The 18,984-nt window shown below is 48.7% G+C and overlaps 1 protein-coding gene across 3 annotated transcripts in view; it reads right to left on the bottom strand.

Annotated features, from left to right (window-relative positions):
* Positions 1-18,984, bottom strand: part of TPCN1 (two pore segment channel 1) — a 55,839-nt gene that overhangs the window by 21,022 nt on the left and 15,833 nt on the right. For all 3 annotated transcript variants that reach the window (XM_051972832.1, XM_051972833.1, XM_051972834.1), the window contains 7 exons: positions 13,494-13,618; positions 11,859-12,035; positions 4,286-4,399; positions 2,978-3,108; positions 1,860-1,948; positions 1,384-1,418; positions 186-244 (listed from right to left, as the gene is read on the bottom strand). In XM_051972832.1, the coding sequence (XP_051828792.1) occupies positions 186-244; positions 1,384-1,418; positions 1,860-1,948; positions 2,978-3,108; positions 4,286-4,399; positions 11,859-12,035; positions 13,494-13,618 (730 nt within the window). The remainder of the gene's footprint in view (positions 1-185; positions 245-1,383; positions 1,419-1,859; positions 1,949-2,977; positions 3,109-4,285; positions 4,400-11,858; positions 12,036-13,493; positions 13,619-18,984) is intronic.

Here is an 18,984-nt window from a genome sequence, read left to right as displayed (position 1 = left end):
CACTCTAAGGCTGCCCGTCGACCCACAGTGCCAAAGGGAATGCTCGCTAAGCCCCCTTGGAGAAAGAAGGAAGGAGGGAGCCCGGGCTGAGTCGCTCAGGAGGTTTTTTGGGGAGGATGGCCCAACGCGGGCTTGGGGGCTGTCTGGGGTGGGCAGTGGGCACCGGGGCCCCCCCAACTACTTACTTGGCAGTGGTGAGCAGGACGAAAAGGCTGACGATGCTGTTCTCCAAGGTGCTGAAGTACTGCAAAGGGAGAGAGGGGAGCCTGAGGGAGAGGCCGAGGGGACGGAGAAGCCCGGGACCGGGAGCCCTCCGGTCACCGCCTGCCCCTCGCTCCCTGCACCAGGCAGGGCAGAGGGGGGAGCTCATGCACCCGGGCCATGTGGCAGTCATTCCTGGCAGCCCCAGGGCCCTGATCTCCTTAACCAGAGGCTGGTATCCCACCCCCACTCTCTATGTGGGAAGGGGCATCTCTCTGAGCCCAGAACTAAAAATTAAATAAGCCCAATCTAACTACTCTATAATGATTGGTATCGACTCTTTTTGTATTTATTTGGCGCACACTTACAGACACACTTGTTTCTAATAAAATGTGGCACCTCTGGGCAGGCCCCTTGCCGGCACACGACCCACACAGTGCCTGGACACTGTTTAGAGCTCAATTAACGGTTGTGGCCTGCGTGACTGAGTGCCAATAACAGTCAGGTTCCTCTGTCACAAGCCAACAAGTGACCGTGACCACTCGGCTGCCGTGGCTGAGAAGAGAGCTCTTTTCCCCTCCCCCAATACGTCTTATTTAATAGTTTCCCCAGCTACATTCAAAGTGGTTTTTTCCTAACATTTGTTTTTAAGATTTTTTAAGTTTTAGGTTCTCGCCCTTGTCTCCACTCACAGTTAAAAAACTACATGTGAAGTTATACCAAAAATGTCCATAACAATTAAATTGTGAAAGAACACACAGATCCCACCCTCATGAAAATAAAAACCCTCAAGGAAAATTAAGTTAAAAAAGAAAGAGAAATAGAGAAGCCTTCGATCTGTACTCAGACCCGCTCAGTTCCTTCTGTGCGTATGGAGCGGAGTTTTCACCATTAAACCCTTCAGAATAATCATGGACGACTGTACTACTGAGAACAGCAAAGTCATTTACCGCTGCTCATCCCAGTCTTGCCATTACTTGTCCACAGTATGTTTTACTTTGTCCATGGGGGACTTTCCAGGTTTTGTTTTTCTTCCCAGAGCCTCCTGCTCATCATTTCCCAGGGAATATTCCATCAGAGAAACTTGGGTTTTTTTTTTTTTTTTTACAATTACTGTTGCTAATTTTATTTCCTGAGGGAGAGAGCTTAAGAAAAGCAGATTCTGATCTGTTGGTTACTCACCGGGTCCGAGGGATTTGGGGAGAACAAATAAAATCCTAGGAGACGGAAGAAATAACACACGTGGGCTTAGATGGTCTGGCAGCCAGGCAAGGAGCCAAAGGAGTCGAGGGCTGGACTGGGACGCGTCCTGGCAGCAACCCGGTCTCCTCCTTCCTCCTCCCCAGGACCCAGAAGGTCTGACAGCCACAAGGTGGGAAAGGGCCCGACTCCCTTGGCCTCCCCATGCTCCCCCCTGAGCTTTCCGGGCTCAGGAGACAAAAGGCAGGCAACCAGCGTGGGGGAGCCGAGGCCTGGCCCAGGAGCCCCAGGCCGGGTCACTGCCAACCCCCGGGCCTCTGTTTTCCCGGATACATAATGGGAGCATCACCCCGTCTGTGCACTATCAGCTCCTCAGAACAAGTAGGAGAGAAACCCTGAGTTTGGCACCAAGGCCATGACTTATCACGGTGGAAGATTGGGAGATGGAGGGGACTCACCCAGGATGGCAAAGATCACCATGAAGAAGAGCAGCAGCAGCAGGATGTCGATGAAGGGAGGGAGAGACTGGAAGATTTGCCGCAGGTTGCTAGAAGCAAAGAAACGATGGGGGTGGGTCAGATGCTAAGGTCTGGGATGGAAGGGACGGCAGAGGGGGAGCGGATGCAAAGGAAAGAGAAGCTAATTTGGTGGCAGAAGTCCTGAATTCAAGTCCTAGACCATCAATTACTTAGCCTTGTTTTCCACAGCTTTAAAATGGGTGTATAAACGGTTCTATTGCCACTCTTGGGGTCAAATTAAAAAATGCAAGTAAATGTTCTATGAACCAAAAACCACTACAGGATGGGAGCTTTTATTCCTCTCCCCCTCCCCCCGCCCCCCGCCCCCCCGCCCCCCGCTCCAAGACCTTGCTGACCTTGACTGGGGAGGAGGAGCTGGAGTCTTAGAGAATCCTACAGAGTAACTCTCCCCCTCCCCCTTCCCCCCCAAGGCTGTGCCCCTCTGTCACAATGGCTAGGCCAGGCTTCTTAAACTTCTTCCACTCGTGACCCCTTTTGCCCGAGAAATTGTTATGCAGCCCCAAGTACACAGATATAGCAAATCGGTACGCAATCAAACATCTGCTGATGGCCCCCCTGCATTCAGTCACCTGATCGCATAGCCCTCCAGCTTGGGACCAGGGGACATTAGAGGGGATCCCTGGGGGCTGGAGCCTTGGCATGGGAGGAAGGGGATGCGACCAGGGAGGTCTTGTGGCCCGGCTACTTTTAGGACCTGTTATTTCCCAGCTTGCTGACAAGGGCGCCAAGCACATTTTACTCATTCTCAGAACTAATTAGTCCCCTGGGTCTATTGTTTCCATATGACCCAACGGGTAGAATCTGGACCATTCTCGATGCTGAGTCGACGGCCCTCTGACCCTACCAAGGAGTCACTGGCAAGGTGGAGGCAGGAATGCCAACGCTGCCCGCGCCAGTCTGAGCCTTGGTGAGCTCGCCAGCCGCCTGAATCCCGCTGCCCGTAGGCTCTGGGGCTCCCGGGCTTTGGCAGCCGAGTCCCTTCAGCCCGGAGGATCCCCGTCCAGAGCCCCATGTGAGGGCATGTCCCTCCTCCTCACCGACGGACAGCACCGCAGTATCGGCAATCCACCAAGAAGATGCAGCGCAGGGCCCGCGTCACCCGCACGTGGGACGTCTGGCGAACCAGAACCACGATGGCTTCGACAAACTGGACCAGGAGCACGACCGTCTGTGGGGAGGGAGGCGCGAATGAGCGGACCCAGGGAACCAGCCTGGGGAGGCCCTGACGCCCTGACACCCAAGCCCTGCGCAGCGTGGGCCCTTCCCCCGGCAGAGACCCCGAGGGAACAAGGAGGTGGAGGCGGGAGGGGGGAAGGACAGGGCAACTTAAGCAGCCACGGGCTGGGCAGGAGCGGCGAGGGGTCTCTTGGAATGGGCTCCCCAGAGGGCCTCGTAGGCCAGCTTGTCCCACCTGCCTCCAGAAGCCTTCCCTGACTGCCCTGCCCACCCTGCCGAAGGCAGGATTATTTAAGAGCAATGACACACCCACTGCTCAGAAAGAGCTCTGCCCACAACTCTGAGCTGGGGACGCCGTACCAATCCCAGGAAGCCCAGAGAGGCTGAGCGCCCGACCCAAAGTCACACAGCACAAAGGGGCAGGTCCAGGCTTTAAAGCTGGCTCTTAGGATCCCGTCCAAAGCTCTTTCCCTGGACCACACCGCCCCCATCTCTGAACTCCGCCAGCCACCCTCACTCACTCTGATACGATGTCCTGCGCTAGCTCATGTTACCTGTCACCCAGGTACGTGTCCTCCCCAACTAGACTGTCAAAGTTTCTAGACTGTCAACGTCTCCAAACTGCCCTGCTTCCTTCCCGCTGTCTGGGTGAGGAGCGCGCCCAGAGGGGCAGCGGAGAGAGCACCAGCCCCGGAGCCGGGAGGAGCGGGGTTCGGATCTGGCTCGGTCCCTGACTAGTTGGGGGATCCTAGGCAAGGCACTCCCCCCTTAAGTCAACAGATAAAGGGAGGAGTGTGTTCTGAGTCAGCCAGGCGCAGGGTCCTGGAGTCACGGCTGTGCTCCCACCCCCTGCCAAGTCCTGCGGGCCTCTCCCTTGACCATCTCTCTCTCCGGCCCTCAGCGTCTCTCCCATCTCTCCAGTTTGGGACTTCGTGGAACGCAGACCCCAACTCCGGCCCCAGCTCCGCCCTTGGTTGCTGGGTCACTGGCCGAGGCAGCTGCCCTCGGAGGCCTCCACTTCCCCCTTCATGACCAGGGGCAGGGAGTGGGACGGTCTCTTACAGCTCCACATTCAGTGGTTAAACAGAGGGTCCGCAGGACCTGGCCTGGGGCTAATGGCAAAGGCGGGCTCTGAGAGGCAGGGGAGAGGCAGGGGCCAGAAGCGTTACCTTGACCATGGTGCGTTTATGCCGGATGAAGGTGTGGAAGCCCAGCCATCGCATCTTCATGCTCAGCTCAAAGACCACCACCATCAGGGCAAAGAGCTCCAGAGTTGCGTGCACCTGGAACACCCAAAGGGCATGATGAGGGGCACCCCCAGCCTCCCCCAAAGTCGAGGAGCCAGGGACGTGCCTGGAGCTAGAGCAGCCTGAGGCCCGGTGTCCCGGTGGGAACCCTGGCCCTGGAGGCAGGAGGACTGTGATCCAGCTGCCTCTGCTGCTCATGGCCCGGGAGAATTCAGTGCCCTTCTCCCTTTTTCTGGGCCTCAGGGGTCACTGGACCTTTCTTAGCAACAAATCCCCCGGTGTAATGAGTTGATGCACTGAGGTCCCAAGCATGTGAGGCTAAATAGCAATTGGACCATACTTATTAATATATATGCTTGGAGAAAGAATGGCCCCGCCCACTCTTTGTGCAAGTCCTGATGTGTTGTATAGGAAATGACAATTTTGGTGGGTGGAGGCAGGGGAATGGAAAGGGAAGCAGAAAAGGAGACTGCTGGCTGGCGTCTTGACACAGCTGCTTGCATTGCTATCGGGACCGCCCTTCACTTCCAATCCCCCTCTGCTAGCTGGCTTCCTATCTGCCCATATTACTATCGCAATCCTTCTTACCTCTTCACTTCAATAAAGATTGGAGATTTTTCCCTTAACCTGAATTCCTGACTCTGGCTGACTTTAAATACGCCGTCATCACATTTGGCGCCCAACGTGGGGCCCAAGGACCCTACTTTCACTGAAGAAGTCTCCAGTGACCAGTAACTTAGGTGAGTATTGTAATAGACAAACAGGTATATTTCTTACAGACTAAACTAGTAACCTTATTTGGCTGAAATGGGACAGATTCTAGCTAAAGATTCTCCACCCCCCACCCCAACCCCCCCAACCCCAGCCCCACCCAGGAGTGGTGCTATAGAAAGCCTGCTTAAGCTGATAGAAGATCAACGGCTACTTATAACTTGGGAACAAGCAGCTACACTTCTGAGTACATTAAAACACACCTCCCCTTGGTTCTTAGAGGAAGAGCAAATCTCTCCAGATAGCTCTCCGCATATAACAATGAAAACGGTCCTCATTCAGTTTTCATCAAGGCATTCTATTTATCCAATATAATACAGTTGGCCTTAAGAAACCATAAAAGTTCTAGAAGAAAAGAAAAAATCTCTAGGAATAGCCAAAGGGGGAAGCCTGAGATAAAGGAGGAAGACAAAGAACAGATTATTGTCCATTTCCCCACAGGGCAGGGAGACTTAAGTGAGGCTCAAGGGCGGGGTGAATCTGAGGCAGCTTCAGCCCCACCTAAGGAGCAGGTAATTGACTCTCCTCTAGCAACTCTACCCTCTGGGATGGAGGGAGGAGGGGTAGTGGGGGGGGGGCAGTGACAGCACCAGCACCCCCCCCCCCAGCATCCAGCTGCTCCTATGAGTAGATTGCAAAAGGCACTAATTAAGGCCAAAGGGGAAGGGAGAGATGTATCAGAATTTCAACACCACATTTTTCCTTTAATTCAACAGTTTAATTCTTCAGGTCAAGAAAGTAGAAGAAATGCTCCTTTTGATATAGAAATCCTCAAAGACCTGAAAAAGGCTTGCACTCTTTATGGAGCTACATCAGCTTATGTTAAGATGTTATTACAGAATTTGGCTTTTGAAATCTTGACCCCTAATGACTGGAAATCTATAGCAAGGATATGCCTAGAACCTGGACAGAATTACTTGTGGCTTTCTGAATATAGTGAGCTCTGTAGAATACAAGCCCAACAAAATAGTCAAAGTGGAGTTCATGCTGCAATCACCTGTGACCTACTAACAGGTGTAGGTTCCTACGCAGATGTCGCAGTACAGATTAATTATTCTGTAGCAGCATATGAGCAAATTGCTGCTAATGCTATCAAAGCGTGGGCTTCTCTCCACAAAAAAGATGACAAGGGTGGGGCCTTCACAAAAATAACACAAGGGCCAAATGAACCCTTTGCTGACTTTGTGGGACGCTTGCAGACAGCTCTCACAAGAACAAATGGAGAAAATGCAATAACAGACATTTTGATAAGGCAACTTGCTAAGGAAAATGCTAATGAGATTTGCAGAAGAATTATACTAGGACTGTGCAAGGATGCTCCTTTAGAGGAGCTCATAAGACGCTGTGTCACAGTGGGCACAGGTGCCTTTTATAGCCAGGCTATGATGCAGACTTCCCAAAATCCAAACATGAGAAGACAGAGTCCCTCCTGGCAAAGGACTTCCAGAGAGACTCGTAGATGCTTTCAGTGTGGAAAAATAGGACATCTGAAAGCTCAATGTTGGTATAGAGATAGAATGGGAAAACAGGGTGGGAGAACAAGACCCAATACCCCATGTCCAAAATGCAACAGAGGCTTCCATTGGGCCTTAGAATGTAGACAGATTCAGGGAAACGGGATGAGGGGCCCAAGGCAAAAAACACTTGGGGCATGATGGCAACCAATGGTGCACCCAGAGAGTGCCTTTCTAGGCACTAGTCCAATACCCAGACATGACCAATCAGCCAGAAAGCCATATGATGGGAGAAGGGGATTACACAGTCAACCAGCCAGGAAGCAACCTGATGGGAGAAAGGAATTACAATTGGGGAGAACAGAGCTATATGCAGTTGGGACAACTGAGATACCCCCTGGAGAGGTGAAATCTGTTCCTCTCCAGTCTATGGATCCCTTGCTTCCAGGCACAGTAGGCTTGACCATTTCACCTCCTTTTTGTATGTACAAAACAGTGTCCATCCACACACTGATGTGGGAAACTGGACAATGTGTAGATAATATCCCAGTCACTAATACAGGTAAACAATGTGTGACATCACCCAGGAGAAGTAGTAGCATCAGGTTTACTCATACAGAATCCTAATAAGCAACCTGGTGATAGTCACCCAGATTCTGACTCCAGACCACAAAATCCAGGAATATACTGGACAGCAACTGTAACAGCTGACCAACCTATACTCACGATCTATATAAATGGCCTACCATTAGAAAGATTGGTAGACAAAGGTGCAGATCGTATAGTCATTAGAGGTGCCAATTGGCCCAGTCACTGGCCAAAGATTAAAGCAGACACCTACATATCTGGAGTAGGAGGATCAATAGCAGCTGAAGTTAGTGCTGCACCTATGAGATGGACTTTTGAAGGCAAAACAGGAGTTTTTACTCCTTTTATAGTTGAAAAAATCCCCATCAGTCTGTGGGGAAGAGACGTTTTACAGCAATTAGGGTTAAAAATGAGTACTTCTGTTTTTTAAGCAAGGCTGCTGTTGAAGGCCTGCCAACACTTTCCTATCCAATGGAAAACTGATACACCAGTGTGGATAGAACAGTGGCCCTTAGGTAACAATAAAATTCAGGCCTTATTAGATATAGTACAGGAGCAGCTTAAACAAGGGCATTTACAATCTTCTCTTAAGTCCTTGGAATTCCCCAGTGTTTGTTGTAAAAAAGAAATCTGGAAAATGGAGGATGCTCACTGATTTAAGAAAAGTAAATGAACAGATGGAAACTATGGGAACTCTTCAGCCTGGACTTCCATCTCCTACTCAATTGCCTAGAGAGTGGCCTCTTTGGGTCATAGATATCAAGGATTGTTTCTATTCCATCCCTCTGGATAAGGAGGATATGAAAAGATTTGCTTTTCAGTGCCCAATGTTAACTTAGCTGAGCCTTATAAAAGATATGAATGGAGAGTTTTGCCACAGGGAATGAAAAACAGCCCCACTATGTGTCAAATGTATGTTGCTGCTGCTCTTGATCCAATAAGAAAAGCATTTCCAAAAGTTATGCTATTACATTATATGGATGATATATTGGGATGTGCACCTGAGGAACAAATGCTAGAAGCATGTCTACAAAAGACCATAGAAACACTAAGATACTACAAATTATACATAGCTAAAGAGAAAATTCAAAGACATGCTCCTTTTCAATATTTAGGATATGAAGTATAACCTAAGGTGCTTACAGTACAAAAACTGTCCTTAAGAACAGAGAAGCTAAATACCTTAAATGATTTTCAGAAATTGATAGGAGATATCCAATGGATGCGACCAGTGTTAGGCTTGACTATCTATCAGTTACAACCATTATATGATATTTTAAGGGGAGACAGTGCTTTAAATTCACCACGCCAACTTACAAAAGAAGCTCAAGAGGCTTTGAGAGAAGTTGAACTGGCTTTATCCAATGTGGTTGAAAGAGTCACTCAAAAACCCTTGGAAATATCACTTTGGCCACACAAGAGGCACCCACAGCAGTCCTTCATCAAGGAGACTTCATCAAGGTGTAATAGAGTGGGTAAATCTCCCGGCACAACCAGAACAAAGCCTTACTCCTTATCCAGTGCTTGTGGCTAGAATTTTATTAAAGGCCATTAACCGAGCAGTACAATTATCTGGCAAGATATACACCTTTTACACCAATACACAAATTAATGTGTGCTGTGAGACCATCTCAGAGTGGCAAATTTTATTAGCCATGGCTCCAATGGTTACCATTAAAGATAACCAGACTTTTACATAATTGGTGATGGATTCTTGAAGAAAAAGTTTCTAAAGTTCCTCTTAAAAGACCAACTATCTTTACAGATGCGTCCAAACACAATATTTGCGCTGTATACTCTCATGACTTAACTATAAAGAGTAGTCAGAACTTCTTTTCAGTCCCCTCAGAAGAACGAATTATATGCGATCATGTTAGCTCTCACTTATTATCCAGGAGACATAAATATAATATCTGATTCAGCCTATTCAGTAGGTGTGGTACAAAGAATTGCCACAGCCCAAATAAAATTTGCAGCTTCTAATATATATCAGCTCTTTAAGGAACTTCAGGAGCAAGTGAGAAAGCATCCAGGAAAGATTTATATCTTGCATGTCCACTCACATAGTGAACTTCCAAGTCCTATTTTTGATGGGAATTCAAAGGCAGATAGCCTTTTAACTATGTTAGCCAGTACACCTTTATTTCAGGAGGCCCAGGAATCCCATTCTAAATACCATCAGGCTGCTCGAGCTTTGCGTTTACAATTTGGGATAACAAAAGAGGAAGCTAGGAGCATAGTAAAAGCCTGTACAGCTTGCCTTCCTTTCCACGCTCCTACGCTCCCTCCAGGGAAGAACCCTCATGGTTTGAGACTCAATGAAATCTGGCAAATGGATGTGACCCATTATAAATCTTTTGGTCTTTTATCCACGTTGTGGTAGACACCTTTTCAGGATTCACTTTTGCAATACCAGCAGCACCCGAGTGGTCACTGAATTCCTCACGCAAGCATTTGCCATTATGGGTGTGCCACAAGCAATAAAAACAGACAATGGTCCTGCATATACCTCCAAAGGTTTTGCACACTTTTGTGCACAGTATAAAATTTTACACACCACTGGCATACCCTTTAATTCTCAAGGACAGGCAATAGTAGAGAGGAGAAACAGAGACATTAAGACGCTCCTCCAAAAACAAAAGAAAGGGGGAGCCACAGGTAACCCTAGGGAATGTCTAAATCTAACCCTTTAGACAATTAACTTCTTGATTTTTGACAAAGATTCACTGGCTCCAGCAGACATGTTTTATAATCCACTGGAAGGGCAGTGTCCAGTGCGAGCAGCTCCACTATCTTTAGATAATCACCAGGTGATGTGGAGAGACCCAGAAAGTGGTGAATGGAAGGGACCAGAAAGGCTAACTGCTTGGGGGAGAGGGTTTGCTTGTATCTCTACAGGTGGAGAAGGAATCAGATGGGTGCCAATGAGCCATATTTGCCTTGTCCATCGCAGAGAGACAAAGCAAACCCTCGAAACGAAAGAGAAGACCCAAGAAACATCAGGTGGTTCCGTTGCTGACTGTGCCCACTACTGAAAGAGCATGGTAGTTATGGCATTTGAATCATGGACATCAAAAATTGTTGGACTTGAAAACCCTCAGGAATCATTGGAATCCCTGAGACATGATAAGACTGTTGTAGGACTTGAAAACCCTCAGGAATCATTGGATTCTCTGAGACATAAGATTGTTGTAGGACTTGAAAACCCTCAGGAATCATTGGATTCTCTGAGAAATAAGATTGTTGTAGGACTTGAAAACCCTCAGGAATCATTAGATTCTCTGAGACATAAGATTGTTGTAGGACTTGAAAACTCTCAGGAATCATTGGATTCTCTGAGACATTAGATTGTTGTAGGACTTTAGATTCCTCAGGAATCATTGGATTCTTTGAGACATAAGACTTGAAAACCCTCAGGAATCATTGGATTTTCTGAGAAATGATAAGACTGTTACAGGACTTCAAAATCTGCTGGAATCATTGGATTCCCTAAGACATAAAAAGATTTTTGCAGGACTTCAAAAACTTGGGGGGGATCATTGGATTCCCTGCTATGCGAAGCAATGGACAATAGATTGGTTTTGGACTATCTCTTGGCTGCTGGATAAGGCATATGTGTGACTGCTGTTTACATACTCTCTTTCTAGGACTTCTGGCAATCTTTTACAACACCATGTTGATTTATATTGTTTGTTATATCATTACTTGCGTGTACAATTCATGTTTGTGATACCACATCAAGCCTGCACTGACTGTGGGGAGAATCATACTAATAGCCTCTGTGTTGTTGCTATGTGCTTGTGTAATACCTCCCATGCTGATGGGTTTGTGCATAATAAGACCCTTCAGCCCAGAAACCTGCTAGCAACCCCCACTTCCCTTTGGTGCTTTTCATCTCCCTTCCTGAGATGTCAGGGAGGGTGTGATTATCTCCTTTTTAGTGCTTTTCACCTCCCTTCCTGAGATGTCAGGGGGGTCGTGATCACCTACTTTTCGGTGCTTTCACCTCCTTTCCTGAGAAGTCAGGGAGGCTGTGATCACCTCCCCTTGGGGGCTCTGACCTCCCTGAGGAGTCAGGGATGGCATGACCACCTGTGTTCTAAAACAAAAGAAAGCGGGAGATGTAATGGGCTGAGGCTCGAGTTGATGCACTGAGGTCCCAAGCACATGAGGCTAAACAGTAATTGGACCATACTCTATTAACATATATGCTTGAAGAAAGAATGGCCCTGTCCACAATTGTGCAAGTCCTGATGTGCTGTAGAGGAAATGACAATTTTGGTGGGTGAAGGCAGGGGAGTGAAAAGGGAAGCGGAAAGAGAGACTGCTGGCTGGCGTCTTGACACAGCTGCTCGCATTGCTATCACGACCGCCCTCTACCTCCAATCCCCCTCTGTTAGCTGGCTTCCTGTCACAGCTGCCCATATTGCTATCGCAATCCTTATTCAACTCTTCACTTCAATAAAGATTGAAGATTTTTCCCTTAAACTGAATTCCTGACTCCAGCCGATTTTAAATACACCGTCATCACACCCTGGACGCCCCCCAGAAGGGGTGACGGGTATCACTCCTCATGCATGAGGCGTCCTCTCCTTGGCTGTTTGTTCTCTTGCTCTCTTCACACCCCTCGGTGCCCCCATCCCAGCCCTGTAGTCTCTCCCAGGACACCCGAAGGCACTTACATAAATGCCGAGCCGGAGCGCGGGGACAGCGGGAGCCTCGCAGAGGGAGAGCAGCAGCAGGAGCAAAGCCGTGGTCAGCTCCATCAGGTAGAACAGGTGGTTGTGGACAAAGAGGTACGCAGCCAGGCCCTGGGCGTTCTTGGGGTGGGTGAAGAACTTGTCATTATTCTCGCCTTCCTGAAACACCAAGAGCAGAGGACAGAGATTCAGTGCCAGAGGGTGGGAGGAAGGATGAGAGACTTGGCAGAAAAGGAGGAGAGGAGGCAACCTCATGTTCCCGAGACCTGCCTTGGCAGGATGGCCCTCCCAGAGAGCACTATTAGGAGAAGGCCATGTGACCAGAATTCACAGGAGAGGGATGGAAAGGGAGGAAAGCCTGGCCAGTTCTCAGGAGTCCCCTGAGAAGCCCCTCCATCCACCTGCCTCAGGTTCACCACAGGACAGAAGCACAGGCGTCAGCCTCAGTCCCCCATGTACACTCTCCCCACAGCTCATGAGGGCTGAGTCCCGGAGCTTCCCCTTCAAGTCTGTCCCATAACCCCTCCTCGGGTTAAGCGGACACCACTTTTAGCCGCCCTGTTTCTCCCATCAAATGTCTTTGTGCTGGAGGCAGGGTCAGAAAAGGGCCGGGGGATGGCGCCTTTGGGAACTCAGCCTCTTGCCCTAAAACCTGTTCCTTTGCTATTTCTGAGCTGGCCATCTTCTCCAGCTGGCTGAGAGCAAGAAGGTTTTCTTCTGGGCATCCGTAAGCCCGGTGGCTAGCTCACTACTTGGCAGATCTTAAGTTTAAGAGATACCAAGTCTCGGGACCTCCTGGGTCTATGCTCAATCCCTTTACCTCGGCCACCGGCAGAGAGAAGAACTGTGTATTATCAGCCCCAGGAACGATCCCTGTGGGTCACCACCTGCTGAGGGGCCCAAACAAATGCTGAACCAGTGGAAAGACCTGACTTCAGCCCTTGAGTCAGGACTCCCACAGGCTGGGAAGGAAAGGAGGAAGAAACGAGCATTTATTGAGCACCACCTCATGCCAGGCCCTGTGCTCATAAGTTTTTTTACAAAATGATCTCATTTGATCCTCACAGCAACTCTGAGAGGCAGGTGCTGTCATCATCTCCCTTCTATGGATAAAGAGACTGGGGAAACCATCAATTCTTAAGCATTAATTCAGGGAAAGTCTCTCTTGAAAGCAACACTAATCTAGGCTGGGAGATCTAAAAGTTGCAGATCATGGCAGAAAAGTTAAAGACTAGGACACATTTTTAAACTCGTTTCAATAATAAGCCAAGGAATTTTCAAAAGCAAACTGCCCGAGCCTCCCCAGCCATAACCCTCCCAACACCTCCCATGGTGCCGAGCATATTAAGAAAGCCGACCCCTCTGGCCCATTAACTCTACACTTCTGGATCAGATGGCGGGGGATGGGGCAGGATTTAAGACCTTCATTAATTCACTCAACATTTAGAATACCTGAACTTTAAGTGAGCGACTAAAATGATCAGACCCGTGTAGATCAACAAGTTCGGCTCTGAACTGAACTGTGGCATTCTGGACAAACCAGGTGCCGTGCCCAGAGGGGAGGGGAGGAGAGAAGAGGGGGGAGGGGGGAGAGGGGGAGGGGAGACACAAACTTACCTGGAGGTAGATTGCTGCCTCTTGGTAATTCATTTCCCAGCTGGGTCTGGTAGGACTCAAGGGGATCCCATCCCCCGAGTCTGGAGTAGACACCCTCAAGTCGCCGATAACACAGTTGCCTCCATCTGCGGTGGACAAAATGGAGAGTTGGCAGAGGAAGTGGAGGAGGAGAAGTTAGCTTAAAACCTAAACAGTGAGATGCACTGATGGCCAGAAATGGGGAAAAAAGTGGATTCAAGGAAGGTTTAAAAAAAGCGTGTGTGCTTCTCCAATCTCCGTGTTTCTAGGCTCTCGCTTCTGTTGGCGTGGGCCTTCCCTTCCCTGGGCCAGTTCACAGGCCCTCTAGGATTTGGAAGATAGTCTCCCAGCGGTTGTGGCCAAGCCATCCATCACTCACGACCAGCCTGGGCTACAGTCTCCCTGCATTTCATTTGGCTGGCCTTTGTTGGCCAGAGCCCGGCCTGGGCCTGTAGCCGGGCCACCGTGGCAGGCCCTTCCCAATCTCGGGCTCCACTAGCATCACTTTTGAGAATCCAGGGGTGACCTATCCACCAGGAAGGGCACCAGCATAGGGCTGTGAAGGATGCCTCTATTCCCTGTCCTGTTCATCTGCCTCCTAACTTGTGTTTCTGACTCAAGTCCACTCCTGCTACCAAAGGGATTATCCTAAAGTGCAGGTCTGATATGTAACCTTTTGTAGCTCCCTGCTGTCCCTAGGACCAAACAGAACATGCTCCATTTGATCCTTCATATTCTTCCTACTTTTCCAACCTTCTTGCTCATCCTTCCCCATCCTGCCTAATTAACCCATTTGTTATTATGTGCATGTGTACACACACACACACACACACACACACACACACACACACACCCCTCCCAGCATTAACATCCCTGCCTAAAATGCCCACCTGGAGCCTCACCTTCTTCAAGAAGGCTTTCCTGACCCTTCCACACACCACCCTAAACTACCCCATTCACTTTTTATATATTCTTTCTTTACTAGTCTTTTCCAAAATTATAAGCCTCCTCCAGAGCAGGGCCTAGTTCAATTCTTTCCATTTCCAGCTGGGCCTTAGGTGCTTAATAAATGCTACTTAACCAGCTGATGACTTTCTTTCTGCAGATTTACCTTCCTAATTATGTCTAATTTAGACTCCCAAGTTAAGACAAAGCTCTGACAGCTCTTAGGGGAGTTGGTGAAGAGTGGGGCGAGCCCAGGCTTCATGAGGTCCCAGAATACACCAGGTTCTCATCATCAACACACTTTCCCAAATACCACAAGGACCAGTGTTTCTGCCAATTCCCTCTCCATTTCACTGTCAACCACATGAGCTGGTATAATGGAAAGAAAGGACAGATCTTGTCTATTCCATTTCCTGTCTGACTGACTATGGCCAAGTCACCTCATTTTTCCAGGCTTCAATTTCCTCATCTGTAAACTAATAGGCTGCATTAGACCAATGGTTTTAAAATCAAATAGAAATAGCTCTCTGCAGTGTGAATATCAACTTAGAAAACCAAAATTAACTTGCCTATGTTGCATTGTATATTTATTCTGTTAAGCTGTTCCTAATTATGTTTTTCTTTTTTTGTTGTTTTTAAGAAAATTTTGTTTTCAATTAAATTCTCTTTTCCCCTTCCCTAGATGCTCATCAACCGAGAAATGGCTGCACAAATTATATGTAATAAATGACAGCGATGGAAATAACAAAGGGAGGGGCAGTTAGTTGGTACAGTAGTTAGAACACCAACCCTGAAGTTAGGAGGACTGAGTTCAAATCTGGACTCAGACACTTAGCACTTCCTGGCTGTGTGATCCTGGGCAAATCACTTAACCCCACTGCCTCAAGGAGGGGGAGGAGGGAGGGGGACAATTTATGGGGTAGAAGAAATAATAGGGAATAATTTCAGAAAAATCTGGGAAGATTTATATGAATATCAAGATGCAAAGTCAAGTGAGAACCAAGTGAGAAGAACCAAAAGAACAATTTATATAGTAACATCAATATTATAAAAATAATAAATGGGGAAAGGCTTAAATGAAGGGGGTAATTTCAGAAAAATCTGGGAAGATTTATATGAACATCAAGATGCAAAGTGAAGTGAGTAGAACCAAGAGAACGATTTATACGGTATTGTATAAAAACAATGAATTGGGAAAGACTTAGTATCACTGATAAATTCAACACCACAATCCCAATGACAATCTGGGGCAGGCTGCACTCGGGTTTGGTGGGCCTCCTGCAGCATTCAGGTAGCAGATCTGACGCGTATGGATTAGACCATTTCTAAGGTCTCTTTCAGCTTCTATCTGATTTTGCAACGGAAAGTACATCAGCTGGGTCTGTATCAGAACCTACTTGTGATCTGGATACCATCCACCTCCAGGTGGCATTTGGAGAGAGCGGGATCCTAATTTGGAAAACAAAACAGCAGCTTTAGGAGTCCAAGAGTCTGATGCTGGAATATTTCTAAACTGAAGGTAAGACTAAAAGGGTGAGATAATGTACATACATTATCTCACCCTCTTAGTTGCACGTATGGCTCTGTGTGAAATAGGATGTGCATATAACCTTCAAAGGGCTACATAAATGGAGGCTATCGTGTGATCATGTACAAGAAGCACCGGAGTGAACAGTCAGAGTCAGACCCACCTCCAACAGGTGGTGGCTGTGTGACTCTGGGCCAGTCACTTCACAGACACTCGTAAGTGACAGAACTGTTACCAATCAGCATTGTTAGAGGGGTTTTTCCTCATCAGGAATTCTAAGACCTAAGAAATCACAGGTCCCATACAAAAAACCAAAAAGCCAAACTCACCAACAACTGTCATGAAAACTTTTCTTTGAGAAAAGTAACAGCAAAGGGAAGCCGAATGAGCCTCAAATATCCGGGGTCACTTCCACCCCGCCTGCCATTATCACTCTGCCAGAAACAATTGCTTTACTGAGGGAGAAGCCATTTCTGAGTTCTGGGAACAATCAGGTTATTGAATAATCAGAGGAAAGACCGTAATGAATAAAAATCTAGACAAAAGAATAAAAAGTGGAAAATCAGTGGAGTGGGAAAAGTATTGGTTTGGGATAATGAGTTCAAAACCTGCCTATGGCACTTGCCTTTTTCCTTCCTTTAGGCAAGTCATTTAATCTTGCAGCTTTTCATAAACTGCCCTCCCTCCCTCATTCCTCTTCCAGTCCCCATCTCTCACCTCCAGGCTGCCAACCCCTGGAGTGTTCTCTCTCTCTCTCCTCATCTCAGCCAGCAGGTTTCTGGGATTCCCTAGAATTCCCTTCTCAAGGAAGCCCGTCCCAAGAGGCCTTAGGCCCAAAGCCTCCCATTGAGCCCATATTTATCTGGAAAGCACTTTGCATCCTAGCACGCTCAAGGCCTGTCCCCGGCAACCTTCATGCATCACTGCAGAAACAGTCAGGGCAAAGGAACAAAATTATGGAGTAAATAAATAATCTGAGAGGGTGAGGGCAAAGAAGGAGGGCAAGGGCACGAGTCACAATGGCAAAGGTTTTCTAAAACATTCCTAAGCCAATCAATAGCCGGTTTGTGCTCTGCCTCCAGAGCTCCCCGGTTCTGGTGGAGATGCCATCCGTTGGCTTCCCCTTCCGTCTACGGGAATGCCAGTGAGCTAAATCAGCAGAAGCTTATGGCCCAGAATCTCTTCCTGGCAGCATTCTCAGTGAGGGAAAACCCAGGGGTCCCCATCTTCAGAGCAACTCAATGCAAAAAGTTCAGATCCCACCTTTAGTGGTTGCTTTTGCCTGGAATTAGAGAAGTCTATGAGTTAAAAAAGACGTTCTTGATTTTCATTTCCCCTTCTTCCTGGTACACAATCTGCCTCTCGCCACTTGTGCGATACCAAAGTGCAGCCCTGCCAAGTGAGTGGGCAAGCTGGGCTTCCAGCTCTTGGGTGGGGGCTGCTTTCTGAGCTGAGGGGGAGCATCAAGCGAGAAACTCTTCCTGCTGGACAGATTTTCCATTTCCTCTTTGTACTTGGGGTCAGCTGACTGTTGGTGAGAAGGCAGTGTTTATGAAGCTGTTTTCTGGGTGCGTCCCCACGGGCCAAAGATCGTCAAGGGAAAACAGGAGCTCGTCCTTCCCCGCCCGGCAGCTGGCCTTTTTGCTGACGTGAGCTGTGGATTACAAGAGGCATCAGGTGGGAGGACCCAGGTGACTCCTAACGACAGATCAGAACTTCAAAAATCCTTGGCAGCAGAAGGGGTCTCGGGTCATCCAGCTGGATCCCAAAAATGGCTCTCAGGAGAACACGAGTGCGTGGGAAATCTGGGCCTGGGAAGCAGTTACCGTCAGCATTCAATCACAACATGGCTGTATTTCCCCCAACGTGAACCATAATTAGAATAGAAAGATGGAAATTCTGTGGTCCCTCACCAGAGAAATCTGCCGAGATGGTGCCCCAGGACCAGCGTTTCCCCAGTCGTGGTGATGGATGTTGCTGCCCTCCCCACCGTCTCATCTGGTCCCCCTCCTGTGGAATAACACACGTTGGGGAGGCAGCCGGCTGGAACGAGGGGACAGACTGTGGCTGCCCGGCAGAATGACTAACGGGCCCACGGGGGGACGTTGCCTGTGACTCTTCCTTCATCATCTTGGCTCAAACTCACTGGACTACCAGGGCCCCCAAAACTGAACAGCGACTTCCACGTCGAATGAGGGCCCAGCCGGCACCTGAAATAAAGGCTCGCTGGATGGTGAAGGCATAAATCTGCGCTGACCCCAGGAGGTGGGTCATGCGTGCTGGGCAGTCCGCTGTCCTCTCTCTGCCTGGCACTGTATCCAGGAGAATGAAGACGCCCACCCCAGCCAGATGTTGTCTCCTCCTAGCCCAGAGAGCCCACAAACTCCACCTCCCGGATTCCAGCACGGAGGGAGAGCAGCTTGAGGAAGTCCTGACCTGTACTGAAGCCTCACTTCTCTTGCTTTGGGGTCACTAAGGCTGTTTTGCATTAGGAAAATGACAAGTGAATGACTTGGAGACGTCTCCAAAAAAATAACTTTCATCACAGGCCCGGTCCAAGTGGGGTAGAGAGCTCCCAAACTGCTCGGGGATTTTTTTCCAGTATCCTCCTGACTACTGGGCCCATTTCATTCTTGAAAACCACGAATTGGCTCAATCCCTAGTTCAGAGAGGGGACTGTATTTTAGCTCTCCATCCAGAACTGCCAGATAAAAAGGCCAGGCTCCACATCTGGACTTCTGGAGCACTGCAGGACGCCGAAGGGTCCTCCACCCCTCCACCCCAAGATTTCTTTTACTTGTAACTCACCTATGCCAGCAGCCAGAGGCACGTTTTAATAGCATATGGTCACACCAAGTTGGGAGCCCTTAATCAGAGGGAATGCTTATCCCTGTCTACCACTGCCCTGCCTTTGCCCAGTTTGAAAGGAGGCCCAAATGGGCAACGGGAAAGCCTCCCCCCCCCAACCTCTTTCACTGTCCCATTATGAGATGTAGCCAG

The sequence above is a fragment of the Antechinus flavipes genome, chromosome 1 (assembly GCF_016432865.1).
Source record: "Antechinus flavipes isolate AdamAnt ecotype Samford, QLD, Australia chromosome 1, AdamAnt_v2, whole genome shotgun sequence".
Taxonomy (NCBI): domain Eukaryota; kingdom Metazoa; phylum Chordata; class Mammalia; order Dasyuromorphia; family Dasyuridae; genus Antechinus; species Antechinus flavipes.
This window is presented reverse-complemented; position numbering and strand designations above follow the sequence as displayed.